The sequence below is a fragment of the Pyrus communis genome, chromosome 17 (assembly GCF_041283825.1).
Source record: "Pyrus communis isolate YQ-2024b chromosome 17, ASM4128382v1, whole genome shotgun sequence".
Lineage (NCBI taxonomy): Eukaryota > Viridiplantae > Streptophyta > Magnoliopsida > Rosales > Rosaceae > Pyrus > Pyrus communis.
The window spans coordinates 3947694-3964735 of NC_142581.1; the positions used below are offsets into that span (position 1 = coordinate 3947694).

Consider the following 17042-nt stretch of genomic DNA (forward strand, 5'->3'; position numbering starts at 1 on the left):
CAATTTAATTTAATTTATCTCATTCTAATTACAGAATAAAAAACGAGCCATAAGTGTTTAATTGTCTAGGGTTGTTATAGGTTTGGGCCAAGCCACCTAACTTTCAAGGCCCAATAGTGAATAAATCGATAGATCAACATTCTTAGCAACTATGACTGTGGAAGAGAAACATAAAAATGCAACCATCTTTGGTCAATTCGTGTTTATGTATTGGTTAAGCTAAACCAAAACATGGGTTTAACTAATCTGAGGACCAACTACGAAATGAAGTATGTAACGTTAGCTGAATCGAAAAGGTGTGTTTTATCATGCAGCTTTATATTAACTAAATCAACAATTTTTAGATGAGCGGAACTCAAACCTGACATTTATAACAGTGTACATCATCGTCTTCTAGGCCCCCAGTTGATTCTATCATAAAGGTCAATGATGGACAATAGCATTCCCATGAACACAACTTACAGGTGGACTTTTGTAATCATTGATGCATGTAGTAAACAAACTCAAAATGTTGATATCCACTACAGAGTAGCTACTGCTTTTTAGGCTTTGGCTATAGTAGAAGTCAATGATAGACACCGACCTTCTTCCAAACACTGCTTTAAATTGACAATTTAACTGTTAGTGCATGTATGATTCATAATTTATGAACAATGCGTTAGCAACGATGAAGAACATCTACATAACCAAGTTGTGTGATTGTAATATATAACATGCATTTATGTAGTGGTAGAGTGGATTTTGATACTTCATAATATAGATAAATTTTTTAGTGTGCTGGGAACATAATTCGGTACATCAAGTGTCATAATATAGGTAGTTGAAATTTTTTTTCATTCAAGTATCCAACTACTAGTATAACATTTAATGTATTTGATCGTATTTCTAACACATTAAAAAATATCTCCCTCGTTCATGCTTAAAGATAGTAGAGTATTGCAGGGGTTGGTGATAGAATTTCTGATTCTTAGTACACCTATCATGCCACAATAACATTGATGTGGCTGAACCAGTACATTTTTAAATTGCCCCGATAGAGAGAGAGAGAGAGCACATGATCGAGGATTTTTTAGGGGAAAAAAAAGTTTGTTTTTATTAATTATAATTTTTTTGAGTATAAACACCAAAACGGGGATGTAGCTCAAATGGTAGAGCGCCCGCTTTGCATGCGGGAGGTACAGGGTTCGATCCCCTGCATCTCCAAATCATTCAGTTTTTATGTATTTTTTATTATTATTTTTCTAAAATAATCGGTTTTGCTGCTATCTCATGCCCACAGGAAGGAGAGCGATTGGGCGTCGGACAAGTATATCAACACGTTATTGACTATGTGACATCACTTCATTGGAGAGCAATTGCATGTCGTTTATATTGCTTTATATGTTTTATACATGTTTGAAATGTTTGTGAATCTAGATGAAAAGTAAATAACGATGTGACATCATTTTATCGGGCAGTTAAACAATCCAAACATAAGAATTCCCCCACAAACACAAATCCACAAACATCACCACGTAAACAGAGGCAAATGTGGGTGAACTGATTTACACACCCATCTATTTTGCACTTATTTCTGGTGCCAAGAAGTTACAATTATAAATTAATCCCAGGTTTTACAAGTATATATGTATCCATTTGAGTCGGACTATTGTCGTACCCACAATTTATAATCCGACCCTTTGTCAACAAACGTCTGCCAGCTCCCTTCCAAATGGTTTTCCTTCGACGGGTTCCAATCGAAATCTCCAAGCTTCATTACCAGTGTATCACCTATCTGTGCAACGTAGCCTTCATTGTTCGCGTGGTATATCTTCACAGAACTCCGGCAATGGATCCCGGCCCTTCTCCGAGCATCTATTAGCTCGGTTAGGATGTCATGGAGACCAAAGTCGTATAAATGGTCATAGAAAATGACAGGCTGCAACAGAGGTAAAGATTGCAAAGTTAAATAGCAGCCATTTGTAATGGCAACTAAGGGATTAAGAACTCACTGTTCCAGGATGCGTCAGGATGTAAGCGTATCCCTGCGTAAGCTTATCTCGTGGAAACGGCCAATGGCCCTGAAATAAAATCAAAGAAAGTTCCTACATTAGGCTTCTAGAACTTAAAAACCAGTAACTGGCTTCTTGTGCTTAGTTAATGATACAATAACATCGTATAAGGGGTATTTGGGTTCAGTGCTCGTGTGCGTGTGCGTGTGCGTGTGTGTGAGAGAAAAGGGAAGAGAGACCTGTGTTGATCCTGTGTCGTGGTTCTCCAAAAACGTGACAGCACGAGAGGGCCACCATCCCAGAACTCCAGTTGGTTTACCTTGAGGATCTATTAACCTCCAGTATTGGTTATGAAGAGCGGAGTGAAGTATTCCCTGAAAAATGCAAAACTAAGTATGTATTGGGCTAAAATATGCAGCCACATAACATAAATTTCACCATTACGTAAATTATCAGATATAACTCTCGTTTTTATTTATAAAAAGATAACAAAGGTTTGACAAGCAAAACCATATCAATTATCACACTACTTTTCAAGTTTTCCCCGTGGCTCGAGTGACATTGTTCTTAGCCTTGTTTCTGTGAGTCAAACTAATGTAGGATGTAGCAGATGCAGTCTAGCAAGTACCTTTGTTGTGACATCAAATGCAGAGGAAGTACCGCCTGTGGCATTGATCCAATTAACAATTCGTTGCCGGTGAGCATCTACAGAACCAGAAAAGTTAATTTTTTTCGTTAAGTTCACCATGCTAAGAAAAACAGTAATCATATCGTTGCTTCTGGCCACAAAGGAGTTTTACTAAGTTAAGGTGGCATATAATAGTATCTCGCAGTAACAATATTGTGGTTATCTTCTTTGTTACTGTTCTATCCTCTTGTTCAATGTTATAAATTCAATCTAGGGTTCACAAGTTCATACCTTGATTGTAACACAAATTTCCATTTTCATAATCTAAGCTGTCCCAATATTCTCCAATAGCAAATGCCGGAACCGAAGCTTCAATATATTCCTTTACATAGGTACCCGAAAAGCCTCTGGAACAACACAAAAGGAGTTCATCGCATGCTATGGATTAAAAGGAGAAAGAAATCTCTAAAGATTTCGGACATCTGCACTTTGGGTCAAACTAAGAAAAGACCTTGGGCCTTCGCCCCTCACACCACCCCACCCCCCCACAAAAGAAAGCACTTTCACCTTACGAAGTCAAGGCGCCATCCATCAAAACCAATATCACTTCGAAGCCAATTTAGCAACTCCTTTATGTCATTTCTTACAAAGTCCTTCGAATGATCAATATTGGGTGCTGCATGGAATATATCCCCTACACACAGCATTAACAGCAGATGAGTACACGGGTAAGCTTAAAATTTCGGCAGCCTCTATGACATGCATATACTGGTAAAATTCATGAGGTTATCCCAGCATTCCCACACTGATGTGGGGTGGTAAATATCATGTCTTGTTCAGGTATGAACTGTTTTAGGTAAACTAAACCAAACAATCAAGACCAGAAGTGAAGCGTAGATTATGTGTCATAGACTCTCACCCTTTCCATCTTAATCATAAAGTCAATTGGAAGGGATTCTAAAACAATCAAAACGATGAACCCTTCCAAGGATCATAAATTTACACAACAATCAAAGAAAAAATAAAGTACCACTTGAAGGATTTCCTTGGCCCTGAAAATTTGGATCATCACAAACAATTGCTTCAGGCCCCCAAGCAAGCTTCCCACCAAAAATGTTCCAAATTCCATTTGGACTCTGAAATCGGCAAGAATGTGAGTTTTACCAAGAGGAGTGACAACACATATGACCAACCGAGCATGCAACATGAAAATAATGATCTAATGTCATAAAATACCCTAAAGTTTTGAAACAGGAACAGTAAATCAAGTGTTTACCTGTTTATGTGCACATCTATGATTTAGGACAACATCTCCCAGGGCCTGCTCACAGGAAAAATACGTTACTAATCCAACACGACTATTCACATGATAATCAAACAGAAAAAAATTAAAGCAGATAATATTCCTATACATATCCACGGCATCATTCTCACTTGGCCCCATGATATGATTATCCAAAAACGATTTCTGTTTTGAGCCTATGACGAGCCAAATTCACTTTCTTAACAACTTTTACTTTTTTGAACAAAGAGAACAAAAGAATAATAAAGGAAACCTCTTATCAAACAAAAAAACCCATTAAATAGTTCAAGAATTGACCTTCGATGCCTAAGATTATACATACCAGAAGATCGTGGGAATGCATTTCCTGAATGCAGTGTTTAAGTTCATCCACGGTACCATACGATGAGTTCAAATTGTACAGGTCAGAAGGCATATAACCTGCAGGACATTTCATATTGGTTACAAATTCTGTACAATTATTGAAGAGCCGCAAACTTCATCAAATCATGTTTTAATGCCACCAAATATACTAATGCAGGTCCTAAGTATATTTCTACAGATAAACACACACATGCAGGGGACATGTTAGGAGTGCAACATTGTTAATAACACCTAAACGGTATCATTGCCATCCAGAATGATTATATGCATGCACAGGAATATCTAAAAAAGGCATTAATCTTGCTATATTTAAATTCAATTACAAGACAGATAAAAAAAAAACAAAGTGGACGAGGAAGAGATGAACCTTGAGGAGCAACAGATTCTGTTGGTGGTGGCAACCACACTGCCGTTACCCCAATTTTTGATAAATCAGCAGCTTTAGGAGCTAAGTCCAGGTACCACTGCCTTCTCCAGCTTTCCCAATTGAAGCCTTGAAACTTCAAAAGCAATAGAATAAACAGTCGGTTGAAGAAAAAATCTAGGAATTGCATCTTTATCCCGTGTAAAACAATCAAATATAGGGAGGGAGGGAGAAGGAGCGGGAGAGAGAGAGAGAGAGAGAGAGAGAGAGAGAGAGCAGGCACATTTTGATCGAAGTAAACTTGAAAACCTTTGGGGGAAAAACTTGAAAATCTAGTCTTGCATAACCAATCTTCACTACAATTGGGATGACATATTGGTATTTCAAGTTTCAACCAATGGGTATGAAAATACATACCACGATTTCATGTCCGGTTCCAGTTCCTGGCTCTGCATTGAAGTCAATGCACAATTTCAAGTCAGATACAGGCCTTGTTTGGGAATTGGGACACATGTTTTCTCGGTAACATTAGCAATTTTGCGAATACAAGAAAACTAACCTAACTTTGTTTGTTCCTCGGTGCTCTGCCATTGTATGGTCTTCCTCTGAAGAACGTGCTCCAGAGCTTTTCGTTTCTTTTCTATTGTTTCTTTCTCACGCACATGCTCAATAAGTGTATCACCCTCCTTTGGCTTTTCCTGAGCTATAGACCATACTTCATCAGGTTTGGGCAAGTTCAAAGATCTGAACTTTGAACTGGAGGCTTCAGCTACATCGATCTTTCTTGGTGGGAACCTGGGACGGATAGTACGAATTTTCCTAGCCATCCATTGAGGTATCTCTCGGCGAGGACCATCACTTAAAAGTTTCCATTTCAGTGAATCATCATCTGTCAAAAGATCTATCCGTCCACCATTAACAACATAAATGGAATCTTCATCCCCATCACCCAGCGGTCTTTCCTTCAACAACAATGATTCTGCCATTTCTCCTCTCTGTCTCCACATCTTTGTAGTAGCTTCAGATGCCTTCAATGATCTTTGCAGTGCTTCACATCTTCTCAAGTATGCGTCATCCTTCGAACGTGCCATTTCTTTGGCAGCACCAATAGCATCCATAATGCTTTGCAACTCAGCCTTGAAAGCCTTGGAAGAAGACTTCTTTCTTTCTGATGAATCTTTCTTCATTTTCTCCAACAAAGACATAATTTCCTCCTCTTTCTGGAGAGTATTTTTCCTGCTTGATTCCTGAAATTCAAGCAATGATTTCTCAGCATCATTAGCTCGGAGCTCAAACGCATTTGCATGTGCATGGGCCTTTTCCAACTCCAACTTCAACCTATCAATGTCACTTCTTGTAAGCAACGACTGAGATTCTAAATCATTTACGGCACCCTGTAACATCATATTTTTTGACTGGAGGGAAGCAAGCTCATCCAGTGGACTCATACCTTCAGTATATTCTAATACTGCTTTTGATGCATGCTCACCAGCTTTTTCCGCCACATCCAGTGCCTTCTCTATTGCAAGTTTTGACTGTTCCACAATTGACAATATACTACCTTCTGTCACCTCCTTAATTTGTTTTTCGATCTGATAAGCTGCTTCAGCAGCTGTAGTTTCTGCTGCTGAAACCCTCATCTGGGCATCTTCTAGAATGTGAGATGTGGCCTGCTGGAAAGCAATTTCCGCTAACTTTTCTACTTGTACCGCAAGTTCAACCGCATCCTGTTTTGCAAGAACTAACTTAGATTCTAAGCTGAACTTCTCTTCAACAGATTCCCGCAGCTTCTGATGGAACCGCGACTTGGCTGCCTCAAGTTCTGCAATAGCCAATTCCTTGTCGTGCAATATGCTAGCAACATATTCATGTTCTTTTCCCTCGGAACAGGCCAACTCTTCAAGCAATTGATCTCTCTCTTTCTCAGTGGCTTCTTGTTTAGCTTGGGCCTCCAAAAGACCATTTCTAGCTGTGATTAATTCATCTTCTTCTATATTCAACACTTCACTACTTCCTGAAGTATCAACCACGTCGGTAAAGGTGTCATTGGAATCATCCTGTCATAAAAATCAGAAGACATGAGTCTCAAAAACTGTGAATACTACGAGGAGAGATACATCATTCCTTTAACATGAAAAGACATTACCATGCTTGAAAAAATACTTGTTCTTGATTTACATAACCAATGCGGCGTGCAGAAAAGGTTCCTGCACGAATTTCATTTTGGTCATGATATTGAAAACGCAGCCTTCACATAACTTGCAACAGTTTCCGCCTCACGTAAAAGAAGGAAACATAGTAAAATGTCAACAAACAATACAGAAATGAAATTACAAATTCACATGAGCACCAGTGGAGAGAAATTCCACACTTTTTTCTGTTCGAATTAGTTCTGAAGACAAGAGGGCGAAGCCCCAGGCTATATAAACTCGCATCATATTTGCAATGTAGACCTGAAGATGCAATGGGGCAGCGGCGAATACCCCCAACTGCCATTTCAGGCAATGAAATTGTATTCATCTCTTCCTGCAAGGAATTCAAAGTTTTGATCTTTACCAAGATATCAGGCACACAAAAACATAAACATAAATAAATGACGTTGTACCAACGAAACCCAGGTTCTACAATTTAAGTTCCACAATTTTCAATTACAAGTAAAATTAAAAAAATGTAAACACAGAAAACTTATTTCATCAAATTAATGAGTAAAAAAAAGGCGATGGAAGCCAACAAAGCTTCCCGCTTTGCGAGGGTGTAGCCAACGTCTATTGTACGGAGGCTTACCTTGCTTTGCAAGGGACTGAAAGGAGAAATCTTCACTTCAAATTGTTTGATTTTACAATAAAATATTACAAACAACAAAAATAAAAATATGATTTTTTTTCCAAGAAAACCCAAATCTATGATTCCAGGTTACATAGTATTCAAGTAGAATTTCAAAAATTCAAGCAATAACAACCCAGAAAACCAAATTCAGCAAACAGCATGCAATGTGTACATTAACGACCACAGAGCAGTTTACATCAAATTTTCACATCAAACACTTGATCAGCTGATTTGATCCATTTTTTTTCTTGAGATTCCCAATAAATTTATGCGCAGAAAGAAATATAATCGTATATAAAAATGTATAGATATAAAAACCTGATGGAAAAATGGTGGAGCTAATCTGAAAGGAACTTGAGAGACCCCATGATTTTGGGAAAGATAAGAAAAATGGTGGAGAATTGTTAGTGTGGATGGATTATTGGATTATTGTATTAGGATGCGAGAGAGAGACAGAGCAGAGAAATAGGAGGAGAAGGAAATGCAATGGCGCGCAGACTGAGCGGCTTCCAATCAAGCTCGGGGTTCCCTTGTGTTTGACCATCCTTGTAATGACATTAATGCCCCTCGATTATTTGTATGCATCTTCACAAAGAGACCGATAAATGTTAGTGAGTTAAATAGTTAGATGAAAAGAAAAAGAGGAATCGGAGGGGGTTGTGAACTTGATTGCAAAGAGACGGACAATTTTCCTTAGGTAATCGACCTTCCAATGAATTAAGGACAATTGGGCGAGTCAAAATTTAGAGTCTATAAAAAAGGGTCTAAATATTAACTTCACATAAGTTGTTTTACTATTGCACGTGAATCTGAATCAAACTATTAAAAGTTCATGTTTTAAATAAATTATTATTGGTTAAAATTAAGCAAATTTGAAGTTTTAAAAATAGTGTAAGTGTACAATGAGCACGAAAAATGAAATCGAAATGACACACAACAATGTAAATTTTAAGAGACTTTTTTTAATTACAGAACACACGACAAGTAAGAATTGATTCACAAGATTGAATCAAAATTTTAAAATTATTATTTGATGCAACTAGAACTATTTCCAAAGATAAAATGATTAAAAATATCTATTAGAATAAAAAAATTAATAAAAAAGTTCCTCAATGGTCATGGTAATTAATCAACGAGTTTGAACAACATGAGGAAGAAATTGTGGTAGAGAATCATCTTAGAAAAATCTTTTTTCTCGAGCAATTAGAATGCTACTCCCCCTGCTCAAGAACTCAATTCATTTCTTTAGGAGTCAAATTCTTGATATCGTGTGAGCATCGATTGAAAATTTGAGAGAAGTAAACATGTAATTAGAGTTTAAAGTATTTATTAGTTAATACGAAATTACTTATATTATCACATTAATGATATTTTAGTCATATTGTAGGGGTAGTTCAGTCATTTTAAAGCTTGTGCTCGCACTCACGGGTTCCCACGAGCACACACGGACCCACCTGGAAAAGCACGGTCACTTTTCCCAAATCTGACTCCTCTTTTAAGTTGAAGGCTGTGTTTCGAGTCAATGCTTTTCTCCTTTAGGTGGTGTCTAAGTAAATTCAAAGCACCAAACACTACCTTATTTTCCTGGATTTTGCTTCAATAATACCTATGAATCTATGATGTGATTGTAATTGAAAACAAACGATTTAATATTTATGAAGTTAGATATAACGGTTAAAAGATAAAACGCTTGTATTATTGAATGATACGTATCATTTAAATTTAAACATAGTTTCTTTAGATTAATCAGGTCTCTAGAATGCTGGTTTTGAAGTTTATTAGATTTGGAGAAACCCTCTTATTTACAATTTATAGATCACATCATATCGAACGAGTGAAAAACTTCAACTATGCATAAAAAAATGACAAGATACGAATCTCAACAGCCTGCAAAGTCAACGATCCCAAAAGGTCGACCGATTGAGTTTTTGGAGATGATCTTTTTTGACGTTGAATATATGTGCCGATTAGCTTCGCGGCCAGTCATGTGGATACCTTCATTACAAGAAAGATTTCTTGGTTGTATTTTCTGCTGCAGTTTTTCAAGTTATATTTGCTTTGCTTCTGCTTGTTAATTATGTTGTTAACATTGCTTATCCTCACTCTTCCATGGTTTACTCACCGCAAGCTGATCGCGATGATCGAAACATCTAACCAGACGATGATCTCCTCCGAACAAAACACACAATTATTCGAAAGTCAAACTTCCGAAAGATGTTTAGGGACACTTGATCATCTTCGGTGTCTTCGAGTATGCCATTCTTGGAAAGCCAATGTTGATAATTCGACGTTTCATCATGGGGAGACACAAGGATTATCCATGAAGTAAAACGTAAATTCTTCTTTTGTTAACATTATTGTATTGGATTTATTACATTAAGATTCTAAAAAGTACCAATGTGTCAACAAGTCCTATACAATCAATATATCTCCTCACCATGCATGCACCTTCTTGACCTCGCGGAAAATACAACAAACCCTAAGCCAAGCCTAAGATCTCGCGGAAATTAAAGAAACAATCATCACAGGCCTCCTATTCAGCCCGATGAATGTTGTCAATGATGTAAACAACGCACAGACCGACTGCGATAGCGAAAAATACGACACAGTAGGCCTCGATCGCCGGAGAAATGAAACGGGTAGGAGTCTTGATGGGGCGGACGATCGGCCTGTTAACCCAAGTCTCCACTCCATGCTTTGATGTTCCACATGCAGTGCAGAATCCTAGTCGGCTCCATGCTTTGATGTTCCACATGCAGTGCAGAAAACCCAAGTCTCCACTCCATGCTTTGATGTTCCACATGCAGTGCAGAATCCTAGTCGGCAACAAGCTGTATGTGCATGTGCATGTGTGCTGTCTTCCCATGCGTGCTTGGCTACTGTTAGTTTAATATGTAAAGGTGTATAAATGGTGCTGCGGCATGGGTGTGCAGACTGCAGACTGTCACTTATAGTTTAATGCATGTGTGTGTGCTGTTAGTTTAATATGTAAAGGTGTATAGATAGTGCTGCGGTATGGGTGTGCAGACTGCAACTTACAGTTTAATCTGTAAAGTGTTGTTGTGGTGTATATATCACAGCCTTCCCGTAAGGCCTGATATGAATATAAGATTTTGAAGTTATAATTCAGATCAGAAAATCCTTTATGGTATCTAGAGCCTTTTTTGTCTAACGACAAAAATCCTAACCTATTATTCTGTCCATCATCGCTTCCATGGCTGGAAACAATGTCCCTGCTATCAACCCTAACCCCCAAACCACCACCTTTCAACCTTTTTCCATTATCGTCAATATCAAACTTGATAGAACCAACTACCCACTGTGGTTGGCTCAAATTCTCCCTATTTTAAAAAGCCGGGACTTGATGGGGTATGTTGATGGCACCTTGGTGTGTCCCCCAAAACATGTTGCTGGTTTGACAACCGTGAATCCTGCGTACACAACGTGGGTGCAACAGGATCAAATGATCATTAGCTGGATTAATGGATCTCTGACTGCGTCTGTATTGTCTGTGGTGGCAAGCAAAAGAACTGCTCGAGCTACTTGGGAAGCTCTGGAGCAAAGGTATGCATCCACGTCTCAGAATCGTATTTTGTTTCTAAGAAATGAATTGTTGCAGACCAAAAAAGGTGATCTCTCTGTGGCGGATTACCTTGATCGCATGAATGCGATTGCTGACAATCTTGCTCTTGCTGGGCAACCTGTGAGTGATGATGAACTGGTCCAGATTGTGTTGAATAATCTTGGACCAGCATATGAGATGACTGTAAGCGCAGCACAAGCTCGTGACAACCCTATCACTTATCCTGCCCTTGAATCCTTGCTGCTCACAACAGAAAGGAGAATGGTGGAACACAATGTTCCGTTGGTTGAAGGAGCCACTGTTAATGCCTTCGTGGCTTCTCGAGGACGTGGGGGTGGTCGTTCTCGTGGTGGTGGACGCGGGAACTACTCACATCGTGGTGGTGCTCACCGAGGTCCCAATCCTCGCCATTACAATGCTTCGCAGAATAATCAAGGTACTGGTGAAAGGTTTGTTTCTTGTGGTGATAGAATTGTGTGTCAGATATGTGGTAAACCAGGTCATCCTGCGTTGGATTGCTACCAGCGCATGAACACTGCCTTTGAAGGACGAATTCCGGCCAAACAACTCTCGGCCATGACCTCTTCACCAATTACTCTTAACAAACAGCAGAATGGTTCTTGGCTCCTAGACACAGGAGCCAATGCACACATTACTCCTGACATTCATAATCTGGCCAATCCCAAAGAGTATCACGGGAATGAAGGAGTAGGAGGTGTAGGTAATCACACAGGCATCTCAATTGCACATTATGGTTCCAGTAAACTTCAAACTAAATCTTGCTCATTTGTTTTACGTGACATTCTTCATTGCCCAACTGCTTCCACTAATATCCTTTCTGCTCATCAGTTTACCCTAGATAATGATTGTTACTTACTTATTTTTCCCCATGTTTTCCTTGTAAAGGACCTCAAGACACGGAAGACGCTTTTCCGAGGGAGATGTGAGAATGGGTTGTACCCATTTCCAAATGGCAGTGGCTGTCTCAAGCATTCTGTTACTGCATGTGTGGGAGTTCGAGTGTCGGTTCAAAAGTGGCATGCACGTCTTGGCCATCCTGCAAAACCAATAATCAAGTTTTTAATTTCAAAAAAATTGGTACCAATTCATGGTACCTCTGATGTACGCTTTTGTGAGTCATGTCCTCTAGGTAAAAGTACTAAATTACCTTTCCAATTGTCCGAGTCTAGGTCTCAATTTCCTTTGCAACTTATTCATTCAGATGTGTGGTGTTCTCCAATTCCTTCTAACGAAGGTTTTCGTTATTATTTGTTGTTTGTGGATGATTATTCGCGATATTCATGGATTTTTCCCATGAAACAAAAATCTGAAGTTTTTGCGATATTTGTGAAGTTTAAAGCCAAAGTTGAAAATATGTTTAACAAATCCATAAAAACTCTTCAATGTGATGAAGGTGGTGAATATAAGAATCATTTTTTTCAAAGGTTTCTTGATCTTCATGGTATTTCTCAACGTTTTTCTTGCCCTAAACATCCTGAACAAAATGGTTTAGCTGAACGAAAACATCGACATATTGTCGAAACTGCCATGGTTATGCTTGCTCAGTCTTTCATATCAACTACGTTTTGGTTTGATGCATGCTCAACTGCCACATATCTAATAAACCGATTACCTACTCGTGTATTATTTGATACATCTCCGTTTGAGAAATTATTTCAAAGAAAACCCAATTATGAGTTTTTGAAGGTGTTTGGTTGCCGTTGCTTTCCATGGCTAACACCATACACGCAAAACAAGTTACAACCAAAATCAAAGTCCTGTGTTTTTCTTGGATATTCTTTGAACCATCAAGGATACAGATGCTTGGACATGACCACAAGACGAGCTTATTTGTCTCGCCATGTTCTATTCGACGAGGACTCATTCCCTTTTCAGGGACTCACATCTCCTTCTGACAATGTTGACGAACAAGGTAACAATTTTTTCCCTCATATCTTACCTAACTTTCCATTACCCACTAATCCACCATCCATGGTTGAACCTGTATCACAGCTCAACCCACCTTTAGACCCTAACCTATCTATAGGACCCTCACTATCATCAAATGAGCAAGTTTTAGTAACTGAACATCGTGTGCAACCCACTGTTCCCAGTGATACTGGACATTCTATGACTACACGGTCTAAATTAGGGGTTCATAAACCAAATCCAAAATATGCTATGCATGTTGCACTTGATAACTCTCTTGTTGAGCCTACCTGTTTCAGTCAGGCAGTCAAACATCAGGCGTGGAGAGAAGCTATGGCGCAGGAGTTTAATGCACTACAAAGAAATGGCACTTGGAGCTTAGTTCCGTACAATTCTACAATGAATGTGCTACCCAACAAATGGGTGTTTAAAATTAAACGTCACGCTGATGGCACTCTTGAGCGACATAAAGCTAGGTTAGTTGCCAATGGTTTTCATCAGAAAGTTGGTGTGGATTACACCGAAACTTTCAGCCCTGTGGTAAAGCATAGCACCATTCGACTCGTGTTGAGTCTTGCTGTGTCAAAGAAGTGGCCTGTACGCCAACTTGATGTGCAGAATGCGTTTTTGCATGGATACTTAAATGAACATGTCTACATGAGACATCCATCAGGCTTCATTGACAACCAGTTTCCTCATCATGTATGTAAGCTACATCGATCTCTTTATGGTCTCAAACAAGCGCCTAGGGCTTGGTTTCAACGGTTCTCTGATTTCTTGTTTCAACTAGGGTTTGAGGAATCTACGTGTGATTACAGCCTTTTTGTGTTTGACAAGCAGGGTATATATATTATTCTGTTAATTTATGTCGACGACATTCTTATAACAGGGAACAATCCACGCCAGGTGGCTCATTTGATTCAGAAACTTGGTAGTTTGTTTCTAATGAAAGATTTGGGACCGCTCAGTTATTTCTTAGGCATTGAAGTGAAGTATAATGGTGATGCCATGCATCTTTGTCAGTCTAAATATGCACTGGATCTCCTCACTTGCACAAAATTCACAGATGCCAAACCTATTTCTACTCCTGTGTCGTCTGGTCAGAAACTGAGTGCTCATATTGGCGATCCTTACGTCAAACCAGAGATGTATCGCAGTGTTGTGGGGGCGCTACAGTACCTCACCATCACACGACCTGATCTGTCCTACGCTGTGAATCAAGTGTGCCAATTTATGCATTCCCCGAAAAACACACACTGGATGGCAGTCAAGAGAATTCTTCGGTATCTAAAGGCTACATATAATCATGGCTTACTGTATCAACCAGGAACTGCTACGTTGACAGCTTATTCGGATGCAGATTACGCTGGCAACCCTGATACTCGTCATTCTACGGGTGGTTTCTGTGTTTATTTGGGTTCTAATCTTGTCTCCTGGAGTTCAAAGAAGCAGAAGACCGTTTCACGTTCGAGTGCAGAAGCGGAGTATCGCCAATTAGCTTATACTGCTGCAGAATTATCATGGTTAAGGTCTCTCTACAAAGATCTTCATTTAAATTTGGTTCCACCAACCATTTGGTGTGACAACATTTCCTCAATTGCCCTGGCGTCCAATCCAGTCTTCCACTCGCGCACTAAGCATCTGGAGGTCGACTACCATTATGTTCGTGAAAAGGTGGTTCGAAAACAGCTCGTAGTAAGTTATGTGTATTCTCAAGACCAGCTTGCTGACATTTTTACCAAAGGCCTCTCTTCTTCACGATTTAAGTTTCTTGTCTCCAAGCTTCCAGTTGTTCCCCCACCTGTTCGCTTGCGGGGGGCTGTTAACCCAAGTCTCCACTCCATGCTTTGATGTTCCACATGCAGTGCAGAATCCTAGTCGGCTCCATGCTTTGATGTTCCACATGCAGTGCAGAATCCTAGTCGGCTCCATGCTTTGATGTTCCACATGCAGTGCAGAAAACCCAAGTCTCCACTCCATGCTTTGATGTTCCACATGCAGTGCAGAATCCTAGTCGGCAACAAGCTGTATGTGCATGTGCATGTGTGCTGTCTTCCCATGCGTGCTTGGCTACTGTTAGTTTAATATGTAAAGGTGTATAAATGGTGCTGCGGCATGGGTGTGCAGACTGCAGACTGTCACTTATAGTTTAATGCATGTGTGTGTGCTGTTAGTTTAATATGTAAAGGTGTATAGATAGTGCTGCGGTATGGGTGTGCAGACTGCAACTTACAGTTTAATCTGTAAAGTGTTGTTGTGGTGTATATATCACAGCCTTCCCGTAAGGCCTGATATGAATATAAGATTTTGAAGTTATAATTCAGATCAGAAAATCCTTTACGGCCTTCGATTCCTTGCACCACCGACCGTTTCCAACGTACACAGGTGTGAGTAACGGCTGGCAATGAATTCCCTCAAGTTGTCGAAGCCGAGCGCTTGGTGATCGGTTTCGAGGCCGGTCTGGAAACGGAAATCTTGTTTGAGAGACGCCAGTGGATATCCGTCACCGTCGGCCCAACTTCTTTCAGTCCCCGGGAGTCGGTTGAGCAGACTGAGCAACCACGCCTCAAAGTAAAGCAGCCATTCAGGTACCGGTACGGTGGCCGCAGTGGCGGTGGCTTCCATGATGTGCAAGGAGCACGGAAAGAAGAGAAAGCGATAAAGATAAGGAAAGAAGATGAGAGAGAGAGAGAGAGAGGCAGAGATCTAGAGGGGTTTTGGGAAGTTTTGGGAAATTGAGAGAGGATTAAAGTTGAAGGGCCAGTGTGCTATGAAGAACTATGAAGAAATGAACTAGCTATGTAACTGCTATATATATATATATATATATATTCTCTCTCTAACTCTCTCCAACTCACTCACTCACTCTCTCTCTCTCTCTCTCTCTCTCTCTCTCTCTCTCTCTCACATTACACTGATCGGTTAAAACCGCCTGTAACAAACTTTTCAACGGAAGTCAACCGCCTAACATATTAACGGGAGTCGCTATCCAATAACACTCAGCTTTTGTCTGCAGGGGTAAAATAGGAACTTGAAAATATATTGGGATTGGGTAGGAAGAGAGATTTAATCGGTACAAATAGAACCTGTAACTAATGAACCGAACTCTCGCGCCAAAATCCATACCCTCCCCTATGGGTGGCAATTTCAACCCAACCCATTAATCCGATCCAGCCCACCCATTTAAATCTACATTTTGGAGGAGACTTAACGGATCAAGTTGTTAACATTCCACCTTATAAAAAAATGAACTTTAACAAAAAAAACTCCCGGTTCTGTTCACTTTAACGAAAAACCATATTTTTATACTAAAAAGTCAATTCTGGTACTATTCATTTTACCCTTTATTTTGTCCTTATCGTTAAAATTTAAAGTTTTCAATCCCTTTTCATTTATTTTCCTCGTAAAAAATGCGGTTTGAGCATAAGCTCAAACATGATTTGAAGGTCCTAGCTACGCTATGCGTTCAATATAAAATTGGACTTGTTGATCACTCGTTTTTTCTAGTTGGTCTCGCGTGAACACGCAAACTCGTTACCTTCTGTTAACTAAGGGTGCTTTTGTAAATTCGTTAAAACAAAAAACCTGTTCTCCTCTCCTGTTGATTTCGATTCTCAGACTTACACAGTTACACTCCTCAAGTCCTCCTCCAACTCAGGGCAATCCAGGCCTCCCCCTTCCCTTCCCTGAACTTTTTTTTATGCCCCTAAAGACTTACAAAATTCCCAAATATGAACATTAAATTCGAGAATTTCATTAAAGCATCTTACATGTGATACATATATTACAAGAAAGCATACAAGGAAAGTTTCTTGACTGTATTTTCTGCTGCAGTTTTTCAAGCTATATTTACTTGCTTCTGCTTGTTAATTATGTTGTTAACATTGCTAATCCTCACTCTTCCATGGGTTACTTACCGCAGGCTCATCGAAACATATCTTAGCATACGATGATCTCCTCCAAACAAAATCACAATTATTCGAAATCCAAACTTCCGAAAGACATTTAGTGACACTAGATCATCTTTGGTTTCGTCGAGTACATATGCCTTCTTG

The 17042-nt window shown here is 39.5% G+C and overlaps 1 protein-coding gene and 1 non-coding gene across 2 annotated transcripts; one reads left to right on the top strand and one right to left on the bottom strand.

The window, feature by feature from the left end:
* The first annotated feature begins 1130 nt into the window (after positions 1–1130).
* On the top strand, positions 1131–1203 carry TRNAA-UGC (transfer RNA alanine (anticodon UGC)). The gene has a single exon. It is a non-coding gene; the product is annotated as a tRNA-Ala (tRNA).
* Positions 1204–1346: 143 nt separating this feature from the next.
* On the bottom strand, positions 1347–8189 carry LOC137709241 (uncharacterized). Its single transcript, XM_088688576.1, has 15 exons — positions 7794–8189; positions 7021–7175; positions 6796–6856; positions 5209–6706; positions 5067–5098; positions 4653–4785; positions 4245–4342; positions 3896–3940; positions 3650–3755; positions 3187–3313; positions 2911–3026; positions 2620–2696; positions 2231–2365; positions 1992–2060; positions 1347–1918 (listed from the first exon to the last, which is right to left on the bottom strand). The coding sequence occupies exons 2-15, from the start codon at positions 7167–7169 to the stop codon at positions 1646–1648; spliced, it is 2919 nt and encodes a 972-aa protein (XP_088544702.1). The 5' UTR covers positions 7170–7175; positions 7794–8189; the 3' UTR covers positions 1347–1645.
* Positions 8190–17042: the final 8853 nt, after the last annotated feature.